Below are 16,576 nucleotides of genomic sequence, written 5' to 3' on the forward strand. Positions count from 1 at the left end.
ATGATGCTCCTACTTCAGCCCCCTAAGTAGCTGGGATTACAGGCATGAGCTGAAGTGCCCAGCAGCAGTGGCACTCTTGCTTAACACCAATTCTTACATGTAGCCCTATCATCCAAATTTTGGCCTCGAATGTTCTCCTTCATTAGATGAAATACAATCCTTGAAGAACAGTTGATTCCAAGTCTTGGGGCAGGAAAAACGGTAAGAATAAATTTGGAACTATTTCTGCCAGAATTCAAGGATGCTTTCAAAAACAGGGGCAAGGCTGGACATGGTGGCCCACACCCATAATCTCAGCACTTTGGGAGGCTGAGGTGGGAGAATCACTTGAGGCCAGGAGTTCAAGACCAACCTGGGCAATGTATTGAGACCTTGTCTCTACAAAGAGAGTGTGGTGGCACACACCTTGTGGTCCTAGCTACTTGGGATGCTGAGGTGGGAGGACTGCTCGAGCCCAGAAGCTTGAGGCTGCAGTGAGCTAAGATTGTACCAGCCCAGGTAGCTAAGTGAGAGACCTATCTAAAAATAAAAAATAAAAAATATATATATAAAAAAATAAATTTTAAAAATCAGGGAAATTGCTAAAAGGACTAAGAAGCTCCCCCCGGCCAGGTGGTGACAATCTGAACATAAAGTAATTAAAATAATAATGCTCAAAAAAGTTTTAAAGTACATAAAAGGTAGTTATAATGTCAAAGGAATACATATAACTTGATTTTTGTTGATTTCAGTAGGTAAGAATTACCACACATGGCTATTTTATTTCTTCCAAAAAAACCCCACGTTTCTATCTGTGTAAGCAGGACAGAGTGAACAAAAACTTGGGAATGATTCAAAAAGTCTTGGAAAAATAGCAAATACAGCAGGTGAAAGAAAGCACAGTGCTTGATAAGAATTGGTGGTTATCCCAATAACCAATTAAAAAGAGCTTCTTCCAGTGTGTTCAACGCTTCCTCTAAAGAGCAATGCTAACTATACAGACTCAATCCTTTATCTCCAGGCAAAGGAAATATCCATTAGTTTTTAAAAACCTACTAATCATCATAAAGCACTATAAAGAAATATACATACACATTTTTTTCCATTTTTAAAAAAATTTAGAGGCAAGGTCTCGTTATGTTGCCTAGGCTGCAGTGTAGTGGCTATTCACAGGCACGCTCATATCACACCTCAGGCTCAAACTCCTGACCTCAAGCAATCCTCCTGCCTCAGCCTCCTGAGAAGCCGGGACTACAGGTACACCTGGCACATTTATTAATTTAATAATCCCCACAGACCAGTTTGGTGGGGTACTGCCAGGAAAATAAAACTTAAATCCTAATTACATGGAAAGCCATTAAGTCTCTATACCCAAAATATCAAATCTCTATGAGCTACAAGGACTTCAAGAGTAACATGACATTGGTAAAAGCCTTTAGACTAGGGGTTCAAGTTTGGAGTCCCTTGGGCTGTGCTGCCAGGTCCCATGTACCACTTGAGTGTCAATCAGTTGACAATCCAGAACCTGCAACCTTGGCTTGTATGAGATGGTATTCTTTTTCTTTTTGGCCTAATCAAATTACTAAAATCCTAAAGTAGTACAAAAATGATAGAAATATAAAAAACCTGAGAAAATCTAATGGAAAACAAAGATTAATCTAAAGACTTGGCATTTCTACAAGTTTTGCTACAGGATATTAGCAAGTTTTCTGATCATATTTGTGTACTTATCTGCTGTAAAGAGGTTTGAAAAGCAGACATATTAAATTTGGAAATGTCTTAGGTTGGGTTCCCTAGAATCAGAGACTGATTTATTACAAGTGATTTGTTGGGGGTATGATCTCAGAAAGGAAATGAAGGAAAGAGGATAGTGCAGAGACAAGCAAAGCAAAACAAGCATGTGTCCTTGACTGGAGACTAGCTTTAGTACCATCACAGGAAAGCACTGGAGCACAACCTGCAATGGAGTCAGAGCCACCCTGAGGTAATGCACTGGGCTTCTGTACCACATGATAATGGGCTGTGGGCTACTGGGGTAGGAGGACACCTCCCAGGCACTAGGACTCCGATTTAGCTGAGGTCAATGTTTCAGGGAAAGGGCAGCTGAGGGCCACCAGTAGCTGACATTCACAATAAGTAGGGCAAATGGGTACACGGGCCTGGTAAAGGGAATGTCAGCCAGGACTCAACCTCAACCACTAAAGGGACAATGATGAAATGCTCAAACTGACTGTCTAATGGATAAGTTTACTAATTTAAGCATTATAAAAATGACAAGTTGTAATTAGGATTCTTCATGCATATGAGATGTGAACGACTAGAAGAAATCATCTACTCAAAAGGTTAAAGAGCATCCTGCAGGGTTAGTGTGCTAGAAGAATAGAAAGATCACAGTGTAGCTGAAAACAATAGGAGATCAGAAACACAGGCAGGAAGCAGATGATGCAGGCACCTTTGAGCCAGGTTATTAAGTTTCTGTTCTACTCTAAGTATAAATGAGAAACCATAGAAGGATTTTTAGGAAACGATATAATAATTTACATTTTCCAAAGAAAATTAGCAGAGAGGCTGTTCTCATTTAAATATATATGAACGCAGCACACATGAACACAGCACAATTTATTCATCCAACTACTGGTCCTACCATTCGAAGATCTGGATCCAATACGGTATGATTGCAGGAGAGAAGATCTTTCACCTCTTGAGGAAAATTACTTAGATACTCTGGGTAGCAGTGACTAATCTGTAACAAAGCAAAGGCTCTTCTGAAGTTTCTCTCTTTCTCTCCTATAATTCAGATGCACACATTTAGGATGTTCTGCAAAAGGAGAGTAAAAGGCTATGTTTCATAGAAGTAGATGGTTTCAAACAACCTTCTTTTCCTTCTACGTGTTAATTTCTCCAACACTTATTATAGTTTCTCTAGTCTTAGTAATATTTATGACATGATTTAGTACCTGCTTTTATGAAGAATTTGAAGAAAAAAAAAACAGTCTTAAAGTTTTGTCCTGGTTAGTTCTGCAAAAAGATTTAGTGACATTCTCTAACTCATGATAGGGAGAAAATAAAATTTGCAAAAAGGGAAAGTTAGAAACATATTTTAATTAAGTTCCCATTCCACAGTGGAATAAGGTTGAGTACTAGTGAAAAAAATATTTGGCAAACTGTGTGTAACACCGGTCTTTACTTAAGAAATTGTATTCTTACCTGTGCCATAAACATCACCAGCTCTGCTAGTTCTTTGCTGGGTTTATTTGGTTGCAATTTGAAAATCTCCACATTGGATTTGTAGTGATTATACTGCTGTAGAAACTGTAGAAAAATAAAATTTAAGTTTGTCACATTCTATTACATGACTTTCTCAGTGCAGAAATTCTTAGCAGAAACTGTTGACAATCACATGGAGAAAAACATATTACAAAAGTATATAAAAACACTCCTTTTGCCTTATCTGCATTCTTCAAAGTGCACTTTTTAAAGACCTGAGCACATCACAGATAATCTAAAGACCCTTTCCTTAGAATTATCATTACAAGTTTAGGCAGCACGGTGTAAGAACAGAGAAACATAAATCCCAAAATTCAGACTGTAGCCCTGTTCTGCCAATTACTATCTAAATGGTCCCTACTGCTGGGTGTAGTGGCTCACACCTGTAATCCCAGCACTTTGGGAGGCCAAAGTGGGTGGATCACTTGAGCCCAGGAGTTCGAGACCAAACTGGGTAACACAGGGAGACCCTGTCTCTACAAAAAATACAAAAATTAGCAGGGTGTGGTGGTGTGCATCTGTAATCCCAGCTACTCAACAGGCTGAAATGGGATAATCACTTGAGCCCAGGGAGGTTGAGACTGCAGTGAGCTATGATCATGCCACTGCGCTCCAGCCTAGGCAACAGAGAGACATCCTGTCTCACAAAATAAAAATAAAAATAAATGACCCCTACTACCATGTCCATGTATGCAGAGCACTCAAATCAGCAGTCAGAAATATAAATTACATCTCAAGTACATGAAGCTCTCCAGTCAAAATCCCCTCCAACCCCTTTTTGAAAATTATACTTTTAAGTTCTGGGATACATGTGCAGAACATGCAGGTTTGTTACGTAGGTATACATGTGCCATGGTGGTTTGCTGCACCCATCAACCTGCCATCTACATTAGGTATTTCTCCTAATGCTATCCCTAATGCTAACATACACAGGGCCCGACCCTGACAGGCCCCAATGTGTGATGTTCCCCTCCCTGTGCCCATGCATCCTCACTGTTCAACTCCCACTTATGAGTGAGAGCATGCAGTGTTTGGTTTTCTGTCCTTGTGATATTTTGCTGAGAATGATGGTTTCCAAGTTCATCTACGTCCCTGCAAAGGACATGAACTCATCCTTTTTTATGGCTGCATAGTATTCCATGGTGTATATGTGCCACATTTTCTTTATCTAGTCTATCACTGATGGGCATTTGGGTTGGTTCCAAGTTTTTGTTATTGTGAATAGTGCCGCAATAAACATACATGTGCATGTGTCTTTATAGTAGAATGATTTATAATCCTTTGGGTATATACCCAGTAATGGGATTGCTGGGTCAAATGGGATTGCTGGGTCAAATGGTATTTCTGGTTCTAGATCCTTGAGGAATCGCCACACTGTCTTCCACAATGGTTAAACTAATTTACACTCTCACCAACAGTGTAAAAGCATTCCTATTTCTCCACATCCTCTTCAGCATCTGCTGTTTCCTGACGTTTTAATGATTGTCATTCTAACTGGCATGAGATGGTGTCTCATCGTGGTTTTGATTTGCATTTCTCTAACGACCAGTGCTGATGAGCTTTTCTTCATGTGTTTGTTGGCCGCATAAATGTCTTCTTTTGAGAAGGGTCTGTTCAGATCCTTCGCCCACTTTTTGATGGGGTTGTTTTTTTCTTGTAAATTTGTTTAAGTTCCTTGCAGATTCTGGATATTAGCCCTTTGTCAGATGGACAGATTGCAAAAATTTTCTCCCATTCTATAGGCTGCTTATTCACTCTGATGATAGTTTCTTTTGCTTGCAGAAGCTCTTTAGCTTAATTAGATCCCATTTGTCAATTTTGACTTTTGTTGCCATTGCTTTTGGTGTTTTAGTCATGAAGTCTTGCCTGTGCCTATGTCCTGAATGGTACTACCTAGGTTTTCTTCTAGGGTTTTTATGGTTTTAGGTCTAACATTTAAGTCTTTAATCCATCTTGATTTAATTTTTGTATAAGGTGTAAGGAAGGGGTTCATTTTCAGCTTTCTGCAAATGGCTAGCCAGTTTTCCCAACATGTTTTATTAAATAGGGAATCCTTTCCCCATTGCTTGTTTTTGTCAGGTTTGTCAAAGATCAGATGGTTATAGATGTGTGGCGTTATTTCTGAAGCCTCTGTTCTGTTCTATTGATCCATGTATCTGTTTTGGTACCTTAAAAAAAAACAAAAAACAAAAAAAAAACGAGGTCTCTGTCACCCAAGCTGGAGTGCAGTGGCACAATCATAGCTCACTGCCACCTCAAACTTCTGGGCTCAACAGGTCCTCTTGCCTCAGCCTCCTAAGTAGCTGGGACCACAGACGTTCACCACCATGCCCGGCTGATTTTTCATTTTTATTTTTTGTAGAGATGGGGTCTCTTTATGTTGCCCAGGCTGGACTCAAAACTCCTGGCCTCAAGTGATCCTCTCACCTCAGCCTCCCAAAGTGCTGGGATTACAGGTGTGAGGCATAGCACCTGGCTCCCCTTTTAAGTATCAAGTAAAACTTTATGTTAGAGTTCTAGACAGGATGTGTTAACAGCCAATAGCAGTAGACGCATGGAAATAGTAATAGCTTCCACTTATTCAGCATTTGTTATGTGCTAAGCTCCTCATGTACATCAACTCATTTACTTATGTTTAGTTGTACCAGCCACGTGATAATCAAATGTTGGAATTCACCAGGCCTCAGTTCCACAGTTCCATGCCTTACAGCTAACTACTCTCCACCCATACATAGTCCATGTCTTTAAATTATGTGACACACACACACTCTTTCTCATCATCCCTACCTGGTCCAGTGAACTCCCAATTCACATATCCAGTCACCCGTCTGACATCTCTGTTTAGGTGTCTAAACAGACATCGTAAACTTAGCATGGTCAAAAAATATAACTTGATTTCCCCAACAAAACTGCCAGGCCTCTAGCTTTTGCTAAGAACAGAAGTCAAGCCCCTACATGCTTCAGACAGAACCACTTCTCTCTTGACCCCACACCTCCACTGAATAGGAGTGAGGAGAGGGCTGCAGAACTCCTCATGCTCCTGACAAAATCCTTACCCCAGTTCTTCCCCTACCCCACCCATAGCCCAGCTAACACTATTTACCCACCTTGAGATGATCAGGACTAATCTCATTACGCCCGTTATGTGCATCAGTCACCACAAGAGCCCAGTATTCTCTGGCCATCCCTCATCCCCCTCACTCTAATCCTCATACCACTAGAATCCTGAAACTCTTGGGGTGGGGCCAAGGCACCTGAATCTCTTTTAAACAGCCCAGTCATTCGGATGCTCTATGGGAACAGTGGTTTTCTCCTGACACACTGCTATATCGTTTCTTTCTCCCAGCATGGATGAGTCAGTAGGCATCCTCGTTTATCAGTGCTACTTCCAGAGCACTCATATCCCTCCAGATTAACATCCTTTCTCCTCCTTAACTGTACTCACCCCCAGCTTTGAATCTTATGCCACAAGACCCACTATTCCTCCCTGTAGTCATCTAAAGACTAGGGCTATCCTCACATTCCTTGAACATTTCAGCTCTTTGCTCACTGTCTTCTCACTCTCTATCACAATTCCTGTTACAATACTTGGTGATTTCGTATCCACATGGAGGATCTTTCCAATACCCTGGTCCCTCATTACCCTGACTTCTCCTCCTCTAATCATCTTGAACTTACTGTATCTTAGCACTCACTTCCATGGTCACACCCTAATTGTTGTCATTACCAATAACTATATTACAACTCCATAATCTCAACCAGAGGTATATTCCTCTCCAACCACATCTCCTATTTTCCAAACTCCAACGATCCTTCAATCTCATCAGAATCCATAGTCCACTAAGCCTACCACCTTTCCACTGCACCTAACTAACCCCCGCCCCAACTTCCCTTCTCATCCAGCTTCAATTCCATGATCAATCACTACAATCACCTTCATGCATATACTTCAACTCACTTGCCCATTTCTCTCGTCATTATACCCATTTGGTAAAATGCCCACCCTGTGCTTTCCCTCTCTACAGCTACGCTCCCAGAGCTGAACATGGTTGGAGAAAATCGGCTAATTGGTGTCATTTCATTTTTTTCATTTTAGTTTTTTTTTTTTAGAGCCAAGGTCTTGCTCTGTTGCCCAGGTTTCTGTGCAGCGGTGCTATCATGGCTCAATGCAGCATCAAACTCCTGGGTTTAATCAATCCAACTGCCCTAGCCTCCCAATTAGCTGGGCCCATAGGCATAAATTTGTAACTACAAACCTCAAATAAGCCCTGCATGTACTCCAGCAATCTGATTACATTTCTCCAGTCCCTTCACTTTCCCACTTTTCTGGACAACCATTTCGTAGTTTGCATTCTGTCCTCAAACCTCACTTTTTCCCTGTCCTCATTCTCAGCAGATGATCTTATCTCCAATTTCACCAGGAGTATAAGCAATCTGAGAATAATTTCCATTCAACCACCTATCTTCTCCTGTGCCCATATACTTTACCTTCTCTCCTATTACAAAAGCTATCAGGCCACCATCTAAGGCTAGCCCCTCCAGTTGTGCATTAGATTCTAAACCCTGTAACGTCACTCAATCAAGGTCTTTGCTTCACTAGTCCCCACTTCCCATTTCCTGCCTCAATAGGTTCTGCCCCATCAGTATATAGATATGCTGTTCTTTCTGCCATCTTAAAAACAAACAAACAAACAAAACAAAACGAAAAAAAACCTTTCTTGGTTGGGCATGGTGGCTCATGCCTATAATCCCAGCACTTTCGGAGGCTGAGGCAGAAAGACTGCATGGTTTCAGCTTGGAGACCAGCCTGGGCAACATAGCAAGATCTCATCTCTACAAAAAAAATCAGCTGGGAATGGTGGTTGCACACTTGTGGTCCCAGCTACCCAAGAGGCTGAGGTGGGAGGATTGCTTGAGCCCAGGAGGTTGAAGCTGCAGTGAGCCATGATCACACCACTGAACTCTGGCCTGGGCAACAGAGCAAGACTCTGTCTTAGAAAAAAAATATCCTTTCTTGATTCCACTTTACTCTGTACCTTCTACTCCATTTCTCTCTTCAGAAAAAGTCCTTTAAAGAGTTGTCCATATATCCATATATGTTGGCTAATTGCCCTCCTTTTAAAAAAAATCCTTTAAATTGAGATATAATTCATATACCATAAAATTTACCCTTTGAAAGTGTACAATTCAGTTCTTCAGTATATTCGCCAAGTTGTACAATCGTAAGTTTTTCATCACCACCAAAAGAAATCCATTAGCAGTTATTTCCTATACCCCTTATCCCCAACTCTGGCAACCACTAATCTACTTTCTGTCCGTATAGATGCACCTATTCTGGACATATTCTATTCGTATACATAGAATCATACTCCAATTGCTTTTAAACCTTCTGTAATCAGATTTTTGCACCCATTCCTCTTCCCAAACTGCTCATATCAGTGTAGACAATGACATCCATGTCACTAATTTTTTGTTTTGTTTTTTCGAGATGGAGTTTCACTCTTGTTGCCTAGGCTAGGGTGCAGCAGCACGATCTCGGCTCACTGCAACCTCCGCCTCCTGGGTTCAAGCAATTCTCCTGCCTCAGCCTCTGCAGTAGCTGGGATCACAGGTGCCCGCCACCATACCCAGCTAATTTTTATATTTTTAGTAGAGATGAGGTTTTGCCATGTTGGTCAGGCCGGTCTTGAACTCCTGACCTCAGGTGATTCACCCACCTCGGACTCCCAAAGTGCTGAGACTACAGGTGTGAGCCATGGTGCCCGGTCCCATGTTGCTAAATTTAATGGTGGTCAACTTTCGGTATTCATCTTATTTGACTCATCAGCATCTGACATGCTTGGGCTCTCCCTCCCTTGGGAACATCCATACTCGGCTTCCAGAACACCTCATGGTTTTCCTCCTAACTTCACTGGCTGCTTTCTCAGTCCCTTTTCCCAGTTACTTAGAAACTCACTGGCCTCTAAATGTTGGGAATCCCCAGGGCTTTCTCTACCTATCCAATCCAGGATCTAATCACCCTTCTTACTACCTCCTGTTACCACCACCCTGGCACCACTCAACCCAGCATCATCTCTTGCTGTGGATAATTCCAATAGCTTATTATGCGGTGGCTCTGCTTCTCTCTTTGCCCTCCTACATACAGTCTATCCTCAAGTCAGAGTGATCTTGTTCTCATATAAGGTGGTTCATGTATTCTTCTGCTCAAAACCCCGTAAAGGCTTCCATCTCATTGGGAGGTAGAATCCCAAGTTCACCCCCTTTCCTCATTCCCCATTTGGAGCCACACTGGCCTTTATGTTCCTGAAACCTACCAGGCATACCTGCTCCAGAGTCTTTATATCTTCTGTTCTTTCTGCCTAGATCATTCTTCCTACACATATGCACAGCTCTCCCTCATGTCCTTCAGGTATTCACTCAAAGATTACCATCTCAAGACCTTCCCTAACTATCCAATTTAAAACTGCAATAAACATCTCACCCCCAGCATATATCAGTACTTTCCTATTATCTTTTTTTCACAGCACTTTTCATTATTTAACATACTATATTATTTGTTATTGTTTATCACCCCCTACTCGAATGTCACTTAATGAGCATATAATTTTTATCGGTACAGCTCAATATTATGTAGTCCCAGGGCCCAGCATTGTGCCTTGCATATAGCAGGTAATTAACAGCATTTGTCAAATGAATGAACTTCAGTAAATGGCACTACCATCTACCCAGACACAAATAAAAAACTTGGGTGATCCTTCATTCCATCTTTTTTCCTTTTCCCCCATATCCACTCCACCAGAAGGCTCTATTAGCCCTACCTCCATGTAGAACGGCACCAATCTTTGTCCGTAATTCCAGTGACACCACAATCCCTTGCCTGGTTATTCTGAGATCCATTATATTAGTTACCCTGCTTCCAGTGTTGTTCCTCTACAAGCCATTCCACATGTTACTTCCAGAGTAAACTCTTTAAAAAATATAAATATAAGTCAGATCATGTCAATCTCCTGCTTAAAACTCTTCAATCACTCCCCAAGGCACTCAGAGTGAAATCTAAACTCGTTAACGGGGCCTAGAAGGCTCTGGATAATCTGATCCCTGCCTGCATTTCCTACATGATCTTCCACTGCTCTCTTCTATGCTGACTACACTTTAGATACACTGGTTTCTTCTCTGCTTTTTTTCCACCAGTAGCTTCTGCACTTTCTATTCCCTGTACCTAGAATGCTCTTGACCTGCCTGGCTCAATATCATCACTGCAGAGCCACCTTCCCTGTTTACGGGGTCTAAACCAGCAGCCTCCAGTTCTAACCTATTCCCATCCAGTTTTACTTTCTTCATAGTCTCTACCATAGTAAGTCTACCCTCACTTGAATGTAAGTCCAAGAGAAGAATGCTTTCTTACCTGTCTTATTCATTACTGTACCCCAATGCCTACCTAGAATAACAACACACAGCAGGTATTATATATGTGATTTTGGATATATACTTAAGCGAATTAAAGAGGTAGTTATTATCCCCTTCTTACATATTAAAATACCCATGTAGGCTCAGCGATTAACCCGCTTCGGTTACACAACTGGTTAACAACAGAGTCAGGAGGACGAGTTATCTAACGGAATTATATGGACTCTCAACTTACCACTTTCTTTGCGAATGGCTATACAATGCTTTAAGCATCTCAAAGTCTTGCCTATGTTACTTAACTTCTTGTACTTGTTTCCTACTCTTTATTTCCACTATCTTGATCCTTGGAGAGGCTCTCTCTACTGGTGACCTAAGCCACTGAGATTGCCATGTGTTAAAAAGCACTCATAAAATACCTATATGTGAAAATTTGGGGGAGGAGGGAAGTGAGAAGGGCAATGAAAAAATGAGTAATTGTGTTAGCCATTCAACAAATCACAACCTGGTAGAAGCACAAACATGTAATTGCAGTAAATACCTAGCAGAGATACCTGTTTAATGCCTGTCTGATAAATGGGTGTCCGAAGGAAGCACCTGCCAGATTAATACATCAAAACCACTTTCATTTTGTCGGTACTGGGTTCAAACACCCCTAATGTTCACAACTTATATAAGGTTAGTGTACAACGCCCATCACAATGAGGGCCTAATTTTTCAACCTAATCTTTTTCCGAAGCAAATTCTGACATTCGAGTCATGCCAGTTTCCGGTAAGTTTGAATCCTGGCTTAACTACATATACTAAGCTCCCGAGTCTGTCCCTTGTGCTTGAGAAACCCCCACTCTTTCCTGGCACAGTCCACGGTACACAGCCGGCTCTCAGAAACGGACGTCAATCGAAAGCATTCTAACATACGATTCAATAAGGGTTACCGACTAATTCAAGTTTGGGATTTCTGAAAAAAGGTTGAGAAACCCGAGTGGAAGTTGGTGGTTGGGTGCGGCCCATCTCTCTCTCTCCACCTCCGTGCGGTCGGAGAAAAATATCTTAAAACAAAATGAGGTTTTAAAGGTGTTTCAGCGGCAGCAGGGTCTACAGGGCAGGTAGAAAATCCAAAGGGCAACAGATTTTCAAGAGGTGGGGAACGAACCGTAAGGCATGTCTCTTCCCCAACCCCTTCTCTCCTCTGGAGGGACCCCTGAACCTAACAGAATAGGCGGCGACCCTGGATCCCAGCCCCACTCTAATGCTTTCCCCCACTGGCGTCTCAACCATCCACCATCCGGCCTCTAGCGTTTGCTGCGCCGCACTCCCACCTCCTCGATGTAGGCCGGCGGGTCTCGCTTGATCAGATTTTGTAACTGCGGCAGGTTGCTGGGCAGCTTGTTGTTGTTTCTGCTGGACATTTTGGCTGCAGACTAGCGTCGCGGCGAGCACTTTTAATAAAATTCAGACGGCCGGCCAGCTACAGCTTGGACTCGTGTTTCCGGGTATGACCGGAAACAGCACATGGGACGCTAGGCAGGGGACACCGTAGCGGTTCCTAAAGCGAATTATGCTACGGAAGCCTCAGAATGTCAAAATTATTCTCGTTGCCAAAATGCTCTATGGTATATTGGAGAGCTATCCCCCCAGTGTCCCGCCCCTCGCCGTTGGGCATATGCTACTACTACTTCCCAGCGTTTCTGAAAGGATCTGAAATGTGAATTTTTTCACGTGTATTAGCATATGTCATCATCCCGACACCCATATGAAGCACAAAAATGAGGATTAATAGTTTGTTTTTAATCCCACTGTATAAAGTTAGAAACTCACTACTGTAATCCCAGCAGTTTGGAAGGCCAAGGCGGGCCTGAGGTTGGGAGTTCGAGACCGGCCTGATCAACATGGAGAAACCCAGTCTCTACTAAAATTACAAAATCAGCCGGGCGTGGTGGCGCATGCCTGTAATCCCAGCTACTAGGGAGGCTGAGTCAGGAGAATCGCTTGAATACGGGAGGCGGAGATTGCGGTGAGCCGAGATTGCGCCATTGCACTGCAGCCTGGGCAACAAGAGCGAAATTCCGTATAAAAAACAAAACAAAACTGAAAAGAACTATGGAAACTAGATAGCACTATTCCCTCTTAGGAGAAAAAAGAGAAAGGAGGGTCATATAAGTTAATGTGTATGATTTTAGATATGTTCTCAATTTGGTTTTGGTTGTTTCAACTTAGCGTGACCCTTAGGGAAAAGAGTGCTGGATGAAATGTGATCATGTTGACCATTAAGAAATGCAATTAATCCGTTAAAGTTCAACCATCGTTATAAGCTCCGTAAGCACTCCTCAGCCAGAGTTTTTAATTCAGATCATGGTAATTCGAAGAGGAGAATACGTTTCTACAATCTCAAGGTGTGAAAAATCAATAAGGGTTGAATGAATGAGGTAGGGTGTTGTCAATTAGAGAGAGAGAGAGAGAAAAAAAAAAAACCTAATTACCCACCCTGTGCCAGGCACTGTTCTGAGCACTTGTATTAACTTATTTAATCCTCAGAACAGCCCTCAAAATAGGTGCTATTGTTATCTCCATTTTACAGAAGAGGAAACTAGCTCAGGGAGATTGCCGCAATTCATAGCCTGTGGGGAAGATGAGATTTCAATCTAGGCAGTCTTGATTGTAACTACATGAGAAAAAACATAGCCTAACAGCTGGTAGCTGGTTGCTGGTCTGGCAAAATAGCCAGATGATAGTGTTCTGCTTAACCAAAGCAATTTTACAGAATGCCAACCTCATCTGTGACCATGATAACATGAGCCCCAGATAAAAGAACTCTGTAATCACACCTGCACACAAAATAAAGAATGCTCCACAAACCATGTTATTCAGTTGCATTTGGAGAATGACTTATTTATTAATTATCAAACCAGTTACTTGTGAAGAAATAAGTGTAAGCAATAAAAGTTTTTTAAAAAGCATAGATTTAAATTAAATATTTTTGGTTAGGTTATTTTAGTGAGGGCATAAAAAGCATTGTCAAAACAAAATCTGGCTCAATGTGGTAGCTCAAGCCTGTAATCCCAGAACTTTGGGAAACCAAGGTGGGAGGACCACTTGAGCCAGGTAGTTCAAGACCAGCCTGGGCAATATAGTGAGACCCCACCTCTACCAAAAAATTAAAAAATCAGCCAGGCGTGGTGGCACACACTTGTGATCCAAGCTACTCAGGAGGCCAAAGCAAAAGGGTTGCTTGAGCCCAGGAGGTTGAGGTTACAGTGAAGCACTGCACGCCAGCCTGGGCAATACAGTGAGACCCTGTCTCAAAAAAAAAAATTAAAATTAAAAGAAAAAGAAAAGAAAAAAGTCTATATACAGGTACTTGAAAATGTCTGGTATTTTGAAACAATAGCCACAAGTTTGGTGTGACTGAAGGTTGGAAGGGCAGGGTGCGGCAGGAAAGGAGCTGAAAAAAATGAGATGGGAGAGGTTGTATAGTCCTGACATGAAAGGCTTTAATTGCTATTCTAAGGAGGGCATACAGGTCAGTTCATTTTACCTCCAGCAGCACGGAAGGCAGGGTTTGTTTCTGATAAATGAGAACACTATGAGTAAGAATGGCTAACTGAATATATATTTTAAAGATGTTAAATAATTTGAGTATCTAAGGCCACATGTCTGCTTCCATGTGAAATCCTCTCCTTTATTTTTAAAATTATAATGTGTTTTTTTATTTTACAGCTTTATTAAGATATAATTGATGCACAACAAACTACCCAGTGAACAGTTAGATAAGTTTTGACATACATATGTACCCATAAAACCATCATCACAATCAAGATAATGACTATATCCATCATCCCCAAAGGCTCCTTGTGCCTCACCATCCCCAGACAAACACACATCTGCTTTCTGTCACCAGAGATATGTCTGTGTTTGCTGGAATTGTGTACAAATGGAATCATACAGTACCTATTATTTGAGGTCAAGCTTTTTTCACTTAGCATAATTATTTTGAAATGTATCCATGGTGTTGTATGTCTCAACAGTTCACTCCTTTTATTCCTGAGTAATATTCCATCATATAGACATATCACAATTTGTTTATCCATTCACTTGTTGCTGGATATTTGGGTTGTTTCCAATTTTGGCTGTGAACATTCATTTTCAAGTCTTTTTTTTAAGAGATAGAGTGTTGCTCTGTCACCAAGGTTGGAGTGCAGTGATATCATCATAGCTCATTGCAGCCTTAAACTCCTAAACTCAGCCTCCCTAGTAGCTGGGACTACATACAGGTGGTGTGCCACCATGCCCAGTTAATTTTAAAAAATATATTTTTGACTGGGCCCAATGACTCAGGCCTGTAATCCCAGCACTTTGGGAGGCTGAGGTGGGCGGATCACAAGGTCAGGAGATGGAGACCATCCTGGCCAACATGGTGAAACCCCGTCTCTACTAAAAAATACAAAATATTAGCTGGGCGTGGTGGTGGGCAACTGTAGTCCCAGCTACTCAGGAAGTTGAGGCAGGGGAGTCACTTGAACCCAGGAGGTGGAGGTTGCAGTGAGCCAAGATTGCGCCCCTGTGCTACTCCAGCCTGGCGACAGAGCAAGACTCTGTCTTATATATATACACACACACACACACGTATATACATACATATATGCATATATAGATACATATTTAGATAAAATATATATATACATTTTAGAGACAGGGTCTCACTGTGTTGTCCAGGCTGGTCTTGAATTCCTGGCCTCAAATTATCCTCCCCCCTCATCCTCCCAAAGTGTTGGGATTACAGGCTCAAGCCACCATGCCATGCCATCAAGTCTCTATGTGGACATAAATGTTCATTTCTCTTGGTAAATGTCTAGGAGTAGAATGACTGGATCAATATGATAGGTTTATGTGTAACTTTTAAGAAACTGCCGATCAATCTTTTGCTTCTACCATTCTACTGAAACTGTTTTTTTTATCAAGGTCACCAATCACATCAATTTTCATTATTTTTCTTAACCTGCAACATTGGACACAGTTGTTCTCTCCCTTCTCCTGGAAACATACTTGGTAACTGACCTTTAACTGGTCTCTCTGCATTTTCTCTTACCCGCTTACACTGTATTTCCATGTAGTGGTCAGAGAGCCTTAAATGGAACAGGTTATTCTTCCAGCTTCCCTTCTCACTCAGAGTAAAAGTTAAGTTCTTCAGTGGCATAGAAGGCTGTTATGAACTGCATGATTGTGTACCCCCAAGTTCATATGTTGAAACCCTAACCTCCAATGGGATGGTGTTAGGAGGTAATTAGTTCATTAAGTTGGAGTCCTCATGATGAGATTATCATCCTTTTAAGAAGAGACACAAGAAGGCCTGCCTCCTTTCTCTCTGATCTCTGCCATGTAGGGTACAAGAAAACATCTGTTTGCAAATCAAGAAGAGTGCCTCATCATATACTAAGATACTAGATCTTATTATTACCTCGCTCATTAGAAACCAATGATATTGACTGTGTTCAGAAAAGCCAGTCATGTCTTCATCCTTTTCTGATTAAAATACATTGTTTTATTATTATTATTATTTGAGACAGGGTCTTGCTCTGTCACTCAGGCTGGAGTTCAGTGGCACAATCATGGGTCACTGTAACCTCAACCTCCTGGGTTCAAGCTATCCTCCTGCTTCAGCCTCCCAAGTGGCCGGGACTATAGGTGTGCACCATCCTGCCTGGTTAATTTTTAAATTTTTTTTGGAGAAATGAGGGACTGGGTGGGTGGGTCTCACTACGTTGCCCGGGCTGGTCTCAAACTCCTGGGCTCAAGTGATCCTCCTGCCTCAGCCTCTCAAAATGTTGGGATTACAGGTGTGAGCTTCGATGTTTGATCTATTGTTAAAAAAAACTGTTAGATTAACCACAAGAGGGAGCTCATGCTTTTCTTGTTAACAGGAAAGTTA

At 41.7% G+C, this 16,576-nt stretch overlaps 1 protein-coding gene across 3 annotated transcripts in view; it reads right to left on the reverse strand.

Annotated features, from left to right (window-relative positions):
• SDAD1 (SDA1 domain containing 1) overlaps positions 1–12,182 on the reverse strand; it is a 37,916-nt gene extending 25,734 nt beyond the window's left edge. Inside the window, exons 1-4 of one of the 3 annotated variants that reach the window (XM_050790838.1) lie at positions 11,970–12,054; positions 10,065–10,213; positions 3,187–3,291; positions 2,624–2,722 (exon numbers count right to left, since the gene is read on the reverse strand). In XM_050790838.1, coding sequence (XP_050646795.1) covers positions 2,624–2,722; positions 3,187–3,291; positions 10,065–10,070 — 210 coding nt within the window. In that variant the 5' untranslated portion in view covers positions 10,071–10,213; positions 11,970–12,054. Of the gene's footprint in view, positions 1–2,623; positions 2,798–3,186; positions 3,292–10,064; positions 10,214–11,969 lie in introns of those variants that run through there. The other 2 variants (XM_050790837.1, XM_050790839.1) reach the window with 2 other exon arrangements.
• Positions 12,183–16,576: the final 4,394 nt, after the last annotated feature.

This window comes from Macaca thibetana, chromosome 5 (assembly GCF_024542745.1).
Source record: "Macaca thibetana thibetana isolate TM-01 chromosome 5, ASM2454274v1, whole genome shotgun sequence".
Taxonomy (NCBI): Eukaryota; Metazoa; Chordata; class Mammalia; order Primates; family Cercopithecidae; genus Macaca; species Macaca thibetana.